This window comes from Salvelinus fontinalis, chromosome 34 (assembly GCF_029448725.1).
Source record: "Salvelinus fontinalis isolate EN_2023a chromosome 34, ASM2944872v1, whole genome shotgun sequence".
Classification (NCBI taxonomy): domain Eukaryota; kingdom Metazoa; phylum Chordata; class Actinopteri; order Salmoniformes; family Salmonidae; genus Salvelinus; species Salvelinus fontinalis.
Genome location: NC_074698.1, coordinates 31,304,062 through 31,320,395, shown reverse-complemented (window position 1 = coordinate 31,320,395; position 16,334 = coordinate 31,304,062). Strand labels below are relative to the sequence as shown.

The 16,334-nt window shown below is 47.4% G+C and overlaps 1 protein-coding gene across 2 annotated transcripts; it reads left to right on the top strand.

Moving 5' to 3' along the window:
- The first annotated feature begins 1,040 nt into the window (after positions 1 to 1,040).
- Positions 1,041 to 15,292, top strand: LOC129833724 (COP9 signalosome complex subunit 1-like). 2 transcript variants are annotated; one of them, XM_055898504.1, is made up of 15 exons: positions 1,088 to 1,147; positions 3,444 to 3,680; positions 4,932 to 5,024; positions 6,902 to 7,083; positions 7,511 to 7,675; positions 8,277 to 8,412; positions 8,621 to 8,698; positions 8,897 to 8,957; positions 10,631 to 10,716; positions 10,915 to 11,009; positions 11,510 to 11,615; positions 12,137 to 12,217; positions 12,456 to 12,593; positions 13,688 to 13,822; positions 14,383 to 15,292. In XM_055898504.1, exons 1-15 carry the CDS (start codon positions 1,115 to 1,117, stop codon positions 14,458 to 14,460), a joined length of 1,704 nt encoding a protein of 567 aa, XP_055754479.1. In that variant the 5' UTR covers positions 1,088 to 1,114; the 3' UTR covers positions 14,461 to 15,292. The 2 variants fall into 2 exon arrangements, with proteins under 2 accessions (XP_055754478.1, XP_055754479.1); XM_055898503.1 differs by lacking the exon at positions 3,444 to 3,680 and having other exon boundaries at positions 1,041 to 1,147.
- The last annotated feature ends 1,042 nt before the right edge of the window (positions 15,293 to 16,334 follow it).

Below are 16,334 nucleotides of genomic sequence, written 5' to 3'. Positions count from 1 at the left end.
TTCGTCAAGGATCTCTCTGTACTTTGGGCCGTTCATCTTTGCCTCGATCCTGACTAGTCGCCCAGTACCTGCCGCTGAAAACACCCCCACAGCATGGTGCTGCCACCACCATGCTACGCCATAGGGATGGTGGCAGGTTTCCACCAGACGTGACACTTGGCATTCAGTTTCATCAGACCAGACAATCTTGTTTCTCACGGTCTGAGTCCTTTAGGTGCTTTATGACAAACTCCAAGCGGACTGTCATGAGCCTTTTACTGAGGAGTGGCTTCCGTCTGGCCACTCTACCATAATGGCCTGATTGGTGGAGTGTTGCAGAGATGGTTGTTCTTCTAGAAGGTTCTCCCATCTCCACAGAGGAACTCTGGAGCTCTGTCAGAGTGACCATCGGGTTCTTGGTCACCTCCCTTCTCCCCTGATTGTTCAGTTTGTCCGGGCAGACAGTTTTAGGAAGAGTCTTGGTGGTTCCAAACTTCTTCCATTTAAGAATGATGGAGGCCACTGTGTTCTTGGGGACCTTCAATGCTGAAGAAATGTTTTGGTACCCTTCCCCAGATCTGTGCCTCGAAGCAATTCCTTCGAACTCATGGCTTGGTTTTTGCTCTGACATTCACTGTCAACTGTGGGACCTTATATAGACAGGTCTGTGCCTTTCCAAATCATGTCCAATCAACTGATTAACATAACAAAATATGGAAAAAGTCAAGGGGTTTGAATACTTTCTGAATGCACTGTATATAGGGATTAGGGTGACATTTCTGATGCTCACAGTCAACCAGACATGGGATTTTCCCTGACTAATCAGGAATTCTTGGTTTTGAGGGAATAAGGCTGTCACGTAACAAAATGTGTAGAGGTCTGAATACTTTCCAAATGCGCTATACTTTATAGACTAGGCTTTATATACTAGTCCAATATACTAGGCGTTATAACCATGTATGATAATGTATGACCGTGGTTATTAATATGTTTCATAACAGCGCCAAAGTTGGGTTTATTCCAGCTAGCCATATTTTGATTTTAGGCAGTAACTTTTGCTCCACAGGGATTTAGATACAAGTTGCACTCCCATACCCCGGATGCAATTATTGTGTTTGTGTCTTCAGAGAAGGAGATGCCTCTGCCCGTACAGGTCTTTAACTTTCAGGTAAACTTGTGTTTTCAAAACTTGTTTTCAACAGTTTATATAACCGGGAACACGTTTAAATGACTATATTTTTTGTTTAGATTGAGTTGACCTATTTGGTCCTCTAACAAAGTGTTTTCAACTAGAGTTAGCTAACAAGCTAATCTTGCTAGCTAATGTTAGCCAAGAAGCTATGCTAGGGTCTCAACATCAAATTAGTCCTTATTAGCTAATACGTTTAGCGTTAGGGCGGATTGAACTAGGTTTATTATAGATTATAAATCTTCAATTTGTTTGATAGATATAGCTAACTAGTCGGCGGATAAAAAACCCCAGGTGTAGCTAAATTTGTTCTAGAAAATGTAAACAGACAGTTGGATGGCTCGTGTTGAGTCGTTACTGTAATTTGCTCATTTAAAAACAAACGACTGCAGTTAGTAATTCCTTACTAGCATAGCTACGTCTGTGTCAAACGTTAGCGTAGCCACCTAAAATGCAAGCTATTTAGCTAGCTAAATAAAAATTTAGTTAGCTAGAGAAGATGGCCATGGAAACAATTCTTAAATTGTCTGTTATAATCAACTAGCTAAACACCATCCACCGGACTGGCAGAAGTTACTATCACCCTGAAACCTTTCACCAACCCTTGCAGTTCAGTTTAGGCACTGTTCATTTAGAGACAACGCATTAATTGACATCCCTTTTATGCAAGAAGCAGGACTTCCATGTTTCTTAAATGTCTCAGACCTTGCTTCTTCCACCAATTCACATGTGTGACCGACCTTGTTTGTACAGCACCAAATATACACTACATCACCAAAAGTATGTGGACACCCCTTCAAATTAGTGGATTCTGCTATTTCAGCCACACCCCTTGCTGACAGGTGTATAAAATCGAGCACACAGCCATGCAATCTCTATGAAATAAAATCCATGCACTCTACATAGACAAACATTGGCAGTAGAATGGCCCGTACTGAAGAGCTTAGTGACTTTCAACGTGGCACCGTCATAAGATGCCACTATTCCAACAAGTCAGTTTGTAACATTTCTACCCTGCTAGAGCTGCCCTGAACAAATGTAAGTGCTGATATTGTGAAGTGAAAATGTCTAGGAGCAACAACGGCTCAGCCGCGAAGTGGTAGGCCACACAAGCTCACAGAACGGGACCACTGAAGCACTACCGATTTCCAAACTGCCTCTGGAAGCAACGTCAGCACAAGAACTGTTCGTCGGGAGCTTCATGGGCTCTCGAGTGGTGCACTGCATCTCAGTGCTAGAGGTGTCACTACAGACACTGGTTTGATTCCAGGCTGTATCACAACCGGCCGAGTCCCATAGGGCGGCGCACAATTGGCCCAGCATCATTCGGGTTTGGCTGTCATTGTAAATAAGAATTTGTTCGTAACTGATTTGCCTAGTTAAATAAAGGTTAAATAAAATGTAAAAAATGGGTTTCCATGGCTGAGCAGTCGCACACCAAGATCACAATGCCAAGTGTCAGGTTGAGTGGTATAAAGCTCCCCGCCATTGGAATCTGGAGCAGTGGAAACGTGTTCTCTGGAGTGATGAATCACTTCTGGCAGTCCAAGTGGGTTTGGTGGATGCAAGGAGAATGTTACATGCCCCAATGCATAGTGCCAACTGTAAAGTTTGGTGGAGAAAGAATAATGGTCTGGGGCTGTTTTTCATGGTTTGGGCTAGGCCCCTTCGTTACAGTGAACAGAAATCTTAACGCTACAGCATAGATGATTTTGTTGCAACAGTTTGTGGAAGGCCCTTTCCTGTTTCAGCATGACAATGCCCCGTACACCAAGCGAGGTCCACACAGAAATGGTTTGTCGATCGGTGTGGAAGAACTTGACTAGCCTACACAGAGCCTTGACCTCAAGCCCATCGAATTACTTTGGGATGAATTGGACCGCCGACTGCGAGCCAGGCCTAATTGCCCAACATCACTAATGCTCTTGTGGTTGAATGGAAGCAAGTCCCTGCAGCAATGTTTCAATATCTAGTGGAAAGCCTTCCCAGAATAGTGTTGTTGTAGCAGCATAGGGGGGACCAACTCCATGATTATGGAATAAGATGTTTGACGAGCAGGTGTCCACATACTTTTGGTCATGTAGTTTAATACACAGCCCCAAATAACATCCAGCTAATGTGGTCAGAGGTCTGGCTAGCTTAACTGACATGACTTATCATGCGAAGTGCTTTAAGTCATCAAGGACAGAAATCACTCTTCTGCCCTCCCCTCCATCTCCCCCCTCCCTTCCTACCCTGCATCTCCCCCCTCTCCCGCCTCCCCTCCCTCCTCCAGGACAGCTCAGTGTCAGAGCTGGAGGTTGCCGCAGGGGCAGAACAGGCTCAGGACAGCGAAAGAGACAGGGACATGGCCAGAGACAGGGAGAAGAGTAGGGCTAGCTTGGCCCAGACCTCAGCCTCAGAGCTGCCCTGTACCTCCCATAGCAGCAGCAGACCCAATCTGCTGTCACCGTTCACTGCAGGGGACTATGTCCTCAGCTCCAGCCTCTCAGCATGCTCCCTGCTCCCAGAGGTAGGACCACCAGAGCAGACAGAGCAAAGCTCTGATATATGGAGTTGTTTTGAGGTCATACCAAGGATCATTTTGCTATTTGATTTTGAATTTTATGACACCTTGAAGTATAAAAAAATATATAACATGTTTTTTTGATAAATCATTTTTGTCCTTACTGCTATTAGGGCGGCAAGTAGCCTAGTGGTTAAAGCGTTGGGCCAGTAACCGAAAGGTTGCTAGATTGAATCCCTGAGCTGACAATGTAAAAGGTAAAAATCTGTCGTTCTGCCCCTGAACAGGGCTGTTCCTAGGCCGTCATTGTAAACAAGAATTTGTTCTTAACTGATGCCTAGTTAAATAAAGGTTAAATAAATTTAAAAAATTGGCCCATACAAACACAGAATATCATTCACTACATGGAACAATGGATAGTCCCCAAAAAACTATCAAACGGCAGTTTGTTCTGAAGTGTCTGACCTATAAGAAAGATCAGGTAGGTTAGAGCGTTGGACTAGTAACCAGAAGGTTGTAAGATCGAATCCCCGAGCTGTCAAGGTAAAAATCCGTTCTGCCCCTGAACAAGGCAGTTAATCCACTGTTCTTGTCATTGAAAATAAGAATTTGTTCTTAACTGACTTGCCTAGTTAAATAAAAAAAATGTTTTAACCCCATATTTTTGGTACTAATCCAGTCTCCATATATACTTCCATAAATGTTTTTAACTTCGTACCAGGGGACCTTCAGACAAGTCTTGTGAGGCCTGTGGGCGTCCTAGAATAAAACCACCATCATGTTTGTGAGAGTCTCACCTTTACACAGAGGGTCATATTGGTGTGTAGGCCAAACTGTTCAGACATTTCAGTCAGATGAGTCCCAAGTAGCTTGTCGGGGTCATAGATCCAAACGGACAACACCGTCATGTTTGTGAGAGTCTCATCTTTCCATTGAAGGGTCAATCATTTGTAGGCTGTTCGGACGCTACAGACAATTTTGTGAGAAGACCAATTGGGATGTCTCATGGTCTGACATTCACTGCTCTAGTTTAAATTGATGGATTTCTATGGGGCTTTTTTAAAATGCTAATTCGATTTCAGCGGGTGTGCGGACATTGACCTTAGGGGGTTAACCTCAAAGTCTCTCTCTCCCCCGCTCGCTCTCTCTCCATCTCACTTTCTCTCTCCCCCTCCCTTCCATCCCTCTCTCTCTCCATCTCATCTTCTCTCTCCTCTCTCTCCCCCTCCCTCCCTTCCATCCCTCTCTCTCCTCCAGGGGGCTGTTGAGCCGATGCAGATCGATGCTGACCCCCAGGAAGACCAGCAGAATGCTCCAGACACTAACTATGTGGTGGAAAACCCCACACTGGTATGTTACTATAGCACTAAGCTAGCCCTAGCACTGGTATGTTACTATAGCACTAAGCTAGCCCTAGCACTGGTATGTTACTATAGCACTAAGCTAGCCCTAGCACCGGTACGTTACTATAGCACTAAGCTAGCACTGGTACGTTACTACAGCACTAAGCTAGCCCTAGCACTGGTACGTTACTACAGCACTAAGCTAGCCCTAGCACTGGTATGTTACTATAGCACTAAGCTAGCCCTAGCACTGGTACGTTACTATAGCACTAAGCTAGCCCTAGCACTGGTATGTTACTATAGCACTAAGCTAGCCCTAGCACTGGTACGTTACTATAGCACTAAGCTAGCCCTAGCACTGGTACGTTACTAAAGCACTAAGCTAGCCCTAGCACTGGTACGTTACTATAGCACTAAGCTAGCCCTAGCACTGGTACGTTACTACAGCACTAAGCTAGCCCTAGCACTGGTACGTTACTATAGCACTAAGCTAGCCCTAGCACTGGTACGTTACTATAGCACTAAGCTAGCCCTAGCACTGGTATGTTACTATAGCACTAAGCTAGCCCTAGCACTGGTATGTTACTATAGCACTAAGCTAGCCCTAGCACTGGTACGTTACTACAGCACTAAGCTAGCCCTAGCACTGGTACGTTACTATAGCACTAAGCTAGCCCTAGCACTGGTACGTTACTACAGCACTAAGCTAGCCCTAGCACTGGTACGTTACTATAGCACTAAGCTAGCCCTAGCACTGGTATGTTACTATAGCACTAAGCTAGCCCTAGCACTGGTACGTTACTACAGCACTAAGCTAGCCCTAGCACTGGTACGTTACTATAGCACTAAGCTAGCCCTAGCACTGGTACGTTACTACAGCACTAAGCTAGCCCTAGCACTGGTACGTTACTATAGCACTAAGCTAGCCCTAGCACTGGTACGTTACTATAGCACTAAGCTAGCCCTAGCACCGGTACGTTACTATAGCACTAAGCTAGCCCTAGCACTGGTACGTTACTATAGCACTAAGCTAGCCCTAGCACCGGTATGTTACTATAGCACTAAGCTAGCCCTAGCACCGGTATGTTACTATAGCACTAAACTAGCACTAGTACGTTACTATAGCAGTAAGCTAGCCCTAGCACTGGGACGTTACTATAGCACTAAGCTAGCCCTAGCACTGGGACGTTACTATAGTACTAAACTAGCACTGGGACATTACTATAGCACTAAGCTAGCCCTAGCACGTTACTATAACACTAAGCTAGCACTGGGACGTTACTATAGCACTAAACTAGCACTGGGACGTTACTATAGCACTAAGCTAGCCCTAGCACGTTACTATAACACTAAGCTCGCACTGGGACGTTACTATAGCACTAAGCTAGCCCTAGCACGTTACTATAACACTAAGCTAGCACTGGGACGTTACTATAGCACTAAACTAGCACTGGGACGTTACTATAGCACTAAGCTAGCCCTGGCGCTGGTACGTTACTACAGCACTAAGCTAGCCCTAGCACTGTTACGTTACTATAGCACTAAGCTAGCCCTAGCACTGGTACGTTACTGACTGTATCTTCCTTAGCTTTGTAGTTCTTCTATATTCTATGCTAAACACTGAACTAAATGAAGTTAGTCTGTCACATGGTGGTCTACTCCTATCATTTAGATGCACTATTGTAAAGTGGTTGTTCCACTGGATATCATAAGGTGAATGCGCCAATTTGTAAGTCGCTCTGGATAAGAGCGTCTGCTAAATGACTTAAATGTAATGTAAATGTAATCATGTGTTATCTTTCCACTGTTTTGTCTCTTTCTCTCTCTCAATCTCGCTGTCTGTCTCTCTCTCTCTCTTTCATCTCTCCTGGTCTCCCTCTCTAGGACCTGGAGCAGTTTGCGTCCAGCTACAGCGGTCTGATGCGTATTGAGAGACTGCAGTTCATAGCACAACATTGTCCCCAGCTCCGTGCCGAGGCCCTGAAGATGGCCCTGTCCTTCGTCCAGAGGACCTTCAACGTAGACGTGTACGAGGAGATCCACCGCAGACTCACCGACGCCAAGCGGTGAGGAGAAAGAGTGTGTGAGAGAGTGAAGTGGAGCCTATATAAGGTACAAAAGTATCTGTGGGTTCAGTGAGGCGTATTATTGTGTGTGTGTGTGTGCGTGTGTGTTGTGAGCTTGTGTGTGTGTGTGTTGTGAGCGTGTGTGTGTTGTGAGCGTGTGTGTGTTGTGAGCGTGTGTGTGTTGTGAGCGTGTGTGTGTGTGTGTGTTGTGAGCGTGTGTGTGTTGTGAGCGTGTGTGTGAGTGTTGTGAGCGTGTGTGTGTTGTGAGCGTGTGTGTGTGTGTGTGTTGTGAGCGTGTGTGTGTGTGTGTTGGGAGCGTGTGTGTGTGTGTGTGTTGGGAGCGTGTGTGTGTTGTGAGCGTGTGTGTGTTGTGTGTGTGAGATCCTGCATGTGTGCATACGACCCTAATATCTCTGTCTATTCCCAGACAGGCGCAGGGTGTCCCTGACGCGGTGCCTGATGGGCCGGTGGAGGCCCCTCTCCTGGACGCAGCCTGGGCAGAGAGCACCAGGAAAAAGGCCCTTCTCAAACTGGAGAAGCTGGACACTGACCTCAAGAACTACAAGGGAAACTCCATCAAAGAGAGCATCAGGTAACTAGCTACGGGGGAAACTCAAGTAGACATTGTTTTCACTGTGTTATGTGTGTCACAAGCAGTGGAGATGGAACTCAGACAACATGCATGGCTAGAACCTAGGACATCAGCTGGGTTTACACACATCCAGCGCTTTCAACTCCATGACAGGGAGCGTGCAAGACAAGTGCACACTTTGGGATAAGGTTGGAGAATGTGGACACAGCCAGTGATGTGGTAGGGGAGAGGAAGGGCCTCAAAACCCAAATGGAACCAGTCTACTACTCAACAAGTTCTCTCTCTCCTCCCTCCCCCCTCCCTCCCTCCCCCTCCCCTCCCTCCCCCTCCCCTCCCTCCCTCTCCCCTCCTCCCTCTCCCCTCCTCCCTCTCCCCTCTCCCCTCCCTCCCTCTCCCCCCTCCCTCCCTCCCCCCTCCCTCTCCCCTCTCCCCCCCCCTCCCCCCCCTCTCCCCTCCCTCTCTCCTCCCCCCTCCCTCCCTCTTTTCTCCTCCCCCTCTTTTCTCCTCCCCCTCTCTCTCCTCCCCCTCTCTCTCCTCCCCTCTCCCTCCCCTCTCCTCCCCTCTCCTCCTCCGTCCCCTCCCTCTCTCTCCGTCTGTTCAGGCGGGGTCATGATGACCTAGGGGACCACTATTTAGACTGTGGAGATCTCAGCAATGCCCTCAAGTGTTATAGCCGAGCCCGAGACTACTGCACTAGTGCCAAGCATGTCATCAACATGTGTCTGAACGTCATCAAGGTACTATGACCTCAACAACATGTGCCCCCGAAATGAATGTTTATGAATGTCATGTCAACTTTTATCGTCAAGTTGTGTCTTCACTTGGTCAAGTCTATAAATGTGGATTGTCTGACCTAACATCCTTGGAAGGTTTCTCAAACTTTTTCTCTCCTCTGTCTCTCTCCTGTCTCTCTCTCTCTCTCTCTGTGTATTTCTCTCTTGCTAGGTTAGCATTTACCTCCAGAACTGGTCCCATGTACTTAGCTATGTCAGCAAGGCAGAATCGACTCCAGAGATAGCTGAGGTTAGTACTGAATGACTTAAAAATAAATATAACCTTTCCATCGTACCTTCCTAGTGAGAGAAACTTGTCAAATCAAGCAGTATGAGAATGTGTTCAATAGATGTTCTTCTTTTTAAATTGTTGTGTGTGTATAGTAGACTCTAATACAGCCTTCACACTGAGAGAAAATCACTGACTTACCTCCGCTTGTTCTTCTAGCAACGAGGAGAGAGAGACAGTCAGAACCAATCTGTCCTCACCAAACTAAAATGTGCTGCGGGTAAGACATCATACTATACTGTTAGGAGGACCACTGAAGTCTGCAGCTAAGACATTATACTATACTGTTAGGAGCACTGTAGTCTGCAGCTAAGACATTATACTGTTAGGAGGACCACTGAAGTCTGCAGCTAAGACATTATACTATACTGTTAGGAGGACCACTGAAGTCTGCAGCTAAGACATTATACTATACTGTTAGGAGGACCACTGAAGTCTGCAGCTAAGACATTATACTATACTGTTAGGAGGACCACTGAAGTCTGCAGCTAAGACATTATACTATACTGTTAGGAGGACCACTGAAGTCTGCAGCTAAGACATTATACTATACTGTTAGGAGGACCACTGAAGTCTGCAGCTAAGACATTATACTATACTGTTAGGAGGACCAGTGAAGTCTGCAGCTAAGACATTATACTATACTGTTAGGAGGACCACTGAAGTCTGCAGCTAAGACATTATACTATACTGTTAGGAGGACCACTGAAGTCTGCAGCTAAGACATTATACTATACTGTTAGGAGGACCACTGAAGTCTGCAGCTAAGACATTATACTATACTGTTAGGAGGACCACTGAAGTCTGCAGCTAAGACATTACACTATACTGTTAGGAGGACCACTGTAGTCTGCAGCTAAGACATTATACTATACTGTTAGGAGGACCACTGAAGTCTGCAGCTAAGACATTATACTATACTGTTAGGAGCACTGTAGTCTGCAGCTAAGACATTATACTATACTGTTAGGAGGAGCACTGTAGTCTACAGCTAAGACATTATACTATACTGTTAGGAGGAGCACTGTAGTCTACAGCTAAGACATTATACTGTTAGGAGGACCACTGAAGTCTGCAGCTAAGACATTACACTATACTGTTAGGAGGACCACTGTAGTCTGCAGCTAAGACATTATACTATACTGTTAGGAGGACCACTGTAGTCTGCAGCTAAGACATTATACTATACTGTTAGGAGGACCACTGAAGTCTGCAGCTAAGACATTATACTATACTGTTAGGAGGACCACTGAAGTCTGCAGCTAAGACATTATACTATACTGTTAGGAGGAACACTGTAGTCTGCAGCTAAGACATTATACTATACTGTTAGGAGGACCACTGTAGTCTGCAGCTAAGACATTACACTATACTGTTAGGAGCACTGTAGTCTGCAGCTAAGACATTATACTATACTGTTAGGAGGAGCACTGTAGTCTGCAGCTAAGACATTATACTATACTGTTAGGAGGACCACTGTAGTCTGCAGCTAAGACATACTATACTGTTAGGAGGAGCACTGTAGTCTGCAGCTAAGACATTATACTATACTGTTAGGAGGACCACTGAAGTCTGCAGCTAAGACATTATACTATACTGTTAGGAGGAGCAATGTAGTCTACAGCTAAGACATTATACTATACTGTTAGGAGGACCACTGTTGTCTGCAGCTAAGACATACTATACTGTTAGGAGGACCACTAAAGTCTGCAGCTAAGACATTATACTGTTAGGAGGACCACTGAAGTCTGCAGCTAAGACATTATACTATACTGTTAGGAGGACCACTGTAGTCTGCAGCTAAGACATTATACTATACTGTTAGGAGGACCACTGAAGTCTTAGGTAATAAAACCTATTTTTAAATTGTGAGTTTCAAATGTTTCTCGACAGGTTTGGCAGAGCTGGCCTCTAGAAAGTACAAACCGGCCGCCAAGTGCTTCCTCCAGGCTTCATTTGACCACTGCGACTTCCCAGAGGTCAGATATCAATATACCCCCTATCTCTGACCCCAACTCACTTGACCCCACCCCCAACTCACCTGACCCCGCCCCCCAACACCCCATTATAATGATATGGTACCTCACCGTATCTGGTCTGATATGTTGCTGTGTACATGGAGTGTTTTCAGTTGTATTAGGATTGAGGAGTTGTAACCTGTTGTGGTCCCTCCGCAGCTCCTGTCCCCCAGTAATGTAGCGCTGTATGGAGGGATGTGTGCCCTGGCCACCTTCGACAGACAGGAACTACAGAAGAACATCATCTCAAGCAGGTAGGCTCCCTACGCAGTGGTCACCACACTTAGTCGTCCCCTCCAGGTAACTGCTCTGTTACAGAACAATGTGCTTCTCAAGCAGGTAGGCTCCCTACGCAGTGGTCACCACACTTAGTCGTCCCCTCCAGGTAACTGCTCTGTTACAGAACAATGTGCTTCTCAAGCAGGTAGGCTCCCTACGCAGTGGTCACCACACTTAGTCGTCCCCTCCAGGTAACTGCTCTGTTACAGAACAATGTGCCTCATTGTTCTCTCCGTCAAGTGGAAGTCCTTGATGAGAACTGTTATGGAGAGGAAACAGCTTGTTGGGTGATGACTGATTTCAGTACATATTGAAATGTCAACACCTCTTTTCTCTCTCCTCTCCATATCTCTCATCTATCTGTCTCTCTCTCTCTCCTATCTCTCTCCATCTCATCTATCTCTCTCTCTCCTATATCTCTCTTCTCTCCACCTCTCTCTCCTATATATATATCTCTCTCCCTATCTCTCTCTAGCTCCTTTAAGTTGTTTTTAGAGTTGGAGCCCCAGGTGCGTGACATAATCTTCAAGTTTTACGAATCAAAGTACGCATCCTGTCTGAAACTACTGGACGAGATGAAGGTAAGGAAGAAAAGTGTTATATGGACAGTTACAGGCTAACTGCAAAATCTGAATGAAAAACTATATTTATTGCCACTCAGTAATGTTGATTGAATTAGTCTTGGGGCTGTTTTTTTACATTTTATTTAACCGTTATTTAAATAAAGGGGCGGCCCTCTGACCACTAGGCTACCTGCCGCCCCTCTGACCACTAGGCTACCTGCCGCCCCTCTGACCACTAGGCTTCCTGCCGCCCCTCTGACCACTAGGCTTTCTGCCGCCCCTCTGACCACTAGGCTACCTGCCGCCCCTCTGACCACTAGGCTTCCTGCCGCCCCTCTGACCACTAGGCTACCTGCCGCCCCTCTGACCACTAGGCTACCTGCCGCCCCATGGCTCAAAAACTGGGATTTGAATGTGCACCTAACACCAATGCCCTTCCTCTCTCTCTCCTCCTCCTCCTCTCTCTCTCCTCCTCTCCCTATCCTCCTCTCCGCCCTCTCTATCCTCCTCCCTCTCTCCTCTCCTCCTCTCTCCTGCAGGATAACCTTCTATTGGACCTGTACCTGGCACCCCACGTTAGAACACTGTACACACAGATCAGAAACAGAGCCCTTATACAGGTGAGACAGTCAGGGCACCAGGACTTAGTCACTTTGCAGTGTTGTGGAAGTTTTACACCTGGATTCCTTTCCTTCATATCCCTACATCACCTGTGTCCTGAGTCAGTACTTCAGCCCAAGTTGTTAACCTGGTGTGTGTGTGTGTCAGTACTTCAGCCCAATGTGTTAACCTGGTGTGTGTGTGTGTGTGTGTGTGTGTGTGTGTGTGTGTGTGTGTGTGTGTGTGTGTGTGTGTCAGTACTTCAGCCCGTACGTGTCTGCAGACATGACTAAGATGTCCCAGTCCTTCAACACCACAGTGTTGTCTCTGGAGGATGAACTGACCCAGCTCATACTGGAGGGACTGATCAACGCACGTATAGACTCTCACAGCAAGGTAACACACACACACACACGTATAGACTCTCACAGCAAGGTAACACACACACACACGTATAGACTCACACAGCAAGGTAACACACACACACGTATAGACTCTCACAGCAAGGTAACACACACACACACACGTATAGACTCTCACAGCAAGGTAACACACACACACACACGTATAGACTCACACAGCAAGGTAACACACACACACACACGTATAGACTCACACAGCAAGGTAACACACACACACGTATAGACTCACACAGCAAGGTAACACACACACACGTATAGACTCACACAGCAAGGTAACACACACACACGTATAGACTCACACAGCAAGGTAACACACACGTATAGACTCACACAGCAAGGTAACACACACACACACACACGTATAGACTCACACAGCAAGGTAACACACACACACACACACGTATAGACTCACACAGCAAGGTAACACACACACACGTATAGACTCACACAGCAAGGTAACACACACACACACACGTATAGACTCACAACAAGGTAACACACACACACGTATAGACTCACACAGCAAGGTAACACACACACACACACACACATAGACTCACACAGCAAGGTAACACACACACACACACACGTATAGACTCACACAACAAGGTAACACACACACGTATAGACTCACACAGCAAGGTAACACACACACGCGTATAGACTCACACAGCAAGGTAACACACACACACACACGTATAGACTCACACAGCAAGGTAACACACACACACACGTATAGACTCACACAGCAAGGTAACACACACACACACACACACGTATAGACTCACACAACAAGGTAACACACACACACGTATAGACTCACACAGCAAGGTAACACACACACACACACACGTATAGACTCACACAGCAAGGTAACACACACACACACAGCAAGGTAACACACACACGCGTATAGACTCACACAGCAAGGTAACACACACACGTATAGACTCACACAGCAAGGTAACACACACACACGTATAGACTCACACAGCAAGGTAACACACACACACACGTCTCTCCCCAGTTCCAGTATGAGTGAGTAACTTCCTGTATGTGTGATGTCAGATCCTGTATGCGAGGGACGTGGACCAGAGGGGCCATACGTTTGAGAAGTCTGTCCACATGGGCAAGGAGTTCCAGAGACGAGCCAAAGCCATGATCCTCAGAGCTGCTGTGCTGCGCAACCAGATACACGTCAAGGTAAAACCACCGTGACGTTAGCTACAGCTGTTACTACATGGCCCTCGTCTAGACTATTGAGATGGATCTGGGGACGCTTTCCCAGACACACATCAAGTCCTGAATAGAAGCATTCTCAATGGAGATTCTTCACTGAAGTGTTTTACTCCAGGACCAGGTTTATGTCTGGGAAACCGGACCCCTCAGGATGAAGCTGCTTCCTCTCCTCATTTTGTGGAAAACCTTGGATAGTTCACCTCGTGTTTCATTTGGAACATGTCGTCAGAGCTTTTCTTGCTTTTGACAGAATGTTCATTTATCAGGTCATGTATTATTTTAGTACCGTGTCCGTCGTTTGAAATCAACTGTTATCCACCTCTCTCTCCTCTCTAAGCATTTCACTGTTAATCTGTTCACTTCCCTCCTCTCTCCCTCCCTTCCCTCCTCCTCTCTCCCTTCCCTCCCCTCCTCCTCCTCCCCTCCCCTCCTCTCCCTCCTCCCCTTCCCTCCCTCCTCCCCTTCCCTCCTCCTCTCTCCCTCCCTCCCTCCTCCTCTCTCCCTCCTCCTCCTTTCTCCCTCAGTCCCCTCCTAGAGAAGGCAGCCAGGGGGAGCCAACAACAGCCAACAGCCATACAACCAGGATGAGCAGCACCATGTGACAGGGACGTCCCATCGTGACACCATCGCTGGCTGTGTCTGGCACTCTCCTCCCTATATAGTGCACTACCCTATGGGGTCCTGGTCAAAAGTAGGGCACTATGTAGGGAATAGGGTGCCATTTGGTACGCAGACAATGCCTGGTGCCTCTGAATGAACAGAGGGAGTGTGGAGTGCCTGTCCACAACAGCCCTCAGGTAGTGCCCTTCTTTTGGCCAAGTCAAAGCTACAACTGCTGAGCTGGAGTCTGGCCAAAAGTAGGGCACATGGTGTCATTTGAGAAGCAGCCTATGACATGGCCCCAACGTTGGCAAAAAGAAACACCTGCGTCCCTCAAACGGCCCCCTGTCCCCTCAAAAGGCCCCCTGTCCCCTCAAACGGCCCCCTGTCCTCTCAAACGGCCCCCTGTCCCCTCAAAAGGCCCCCTGTCCCCTCAAAAGGCCCCCTGTCCCCTCAAAAGGCCCCCTGTCCCCTCAAACGGCCCCCTGTCCCCTCAAACGGCCCCCTGTCCCCTCAAACGGCCCCCTGTCCTCTATGGTGCGTTACTTTTTACCAGGGCCTACGTTTCCTGGTGGGAGAGAAGACAAGAACAAACATACTGCAAGTTGGTGAAGATACGATGTCTGTTGACACATGAGACCCAACAACACCTTGTTACTCAAATGAAGTTAAAAGAAACGAACGTTTTGGGAGAGACAAGGTACTTCCAGCTGTAGCTGGCTGGTTCTTTGTAAAGAGATGCACTTTGTACCTGGTGACAAACACTGATTACACATTGGGAGGGAAAAACACAACCTCGACACAGAACAAGCGTTTAATAAAGATACAAAATGACTGACTCTTTGGTGGTGTTTTAGATGAAGTTTCCAATACAGCCACAGATTCCTGGTACCACAATTACGTTAAGGTAATCTAGCGCAGTGGTTCCCAACCCTGGTCCTCCAGTACCACCAACAGCCCAACCCTGGTCCTCCAGTACCACCAACAGCCCAACCCTGGTCCTCCAGTACCACCAACAGCCCAACCCTGGTCCTCCAGTACCACCAACAGCCCGACCCTGGTCCTCCAGTACCCCCAACCCTGATCCTCCAGTACCCCCAACCCTGGTCCTCCAGTACCACCAACCCTGGTCCTACAGTACCACCAACAGCCCAACCCTGGTCCTCCAGTACCCCCAACCCTGGTCCTCCAGTACACATTGTTATTGTAACCCTGGACAAGCACACCTGATTCAACTAATCATCAAGTCCTCAATGAGTTGAATGAGGTGTGTTTGTCCAGGGATACAACTAAACTGTACTGTTGGGGTACTGGAGGACCAGGGCTGGGAAACACTGTTGGGGATACTGGAGGACCAGGGTTGGGAAACACTGTTGGGGTACTGGAGGACCAGGGTTGGGAAACACTGTTAAGGATACTGGAGGACCAGGGTTGGGAAACACTGTTGGGGTACTGGAGGACCAGGGCTGGGAAACACTGTTAAGGATACTGGAGGACCAGGGTTGGGAAACACTGTTGGGGCTACTGGAGGACCAGGGTTGGTTAACACTGTTGGGGTACTGGAGGACCAGGGTTGGGAAACACTGTTGGGGTACTGGAGGACCAGGGTTGGGAAACACTGTTGGGGATACTGGAGGACCAGGGTTGGGAAACACTGTTGGGGTACTGGAGGACCAGGGCTGGGAAACACTGTTGGGGATACTGGAGGACTAGGGCTGGGAAACACTGTTAAGGATACTGGAGGACCAGGATTGGGAAACACTGTTGGGGTACTGGAGGACCAGGGCTGGGAAACACTGTTGGGGTACTGGAGGACCAGGGTTGGGAAACACTGTTGGGGTACTGGAGGACCAGGGTTGGGAAACACTGTTGGGGT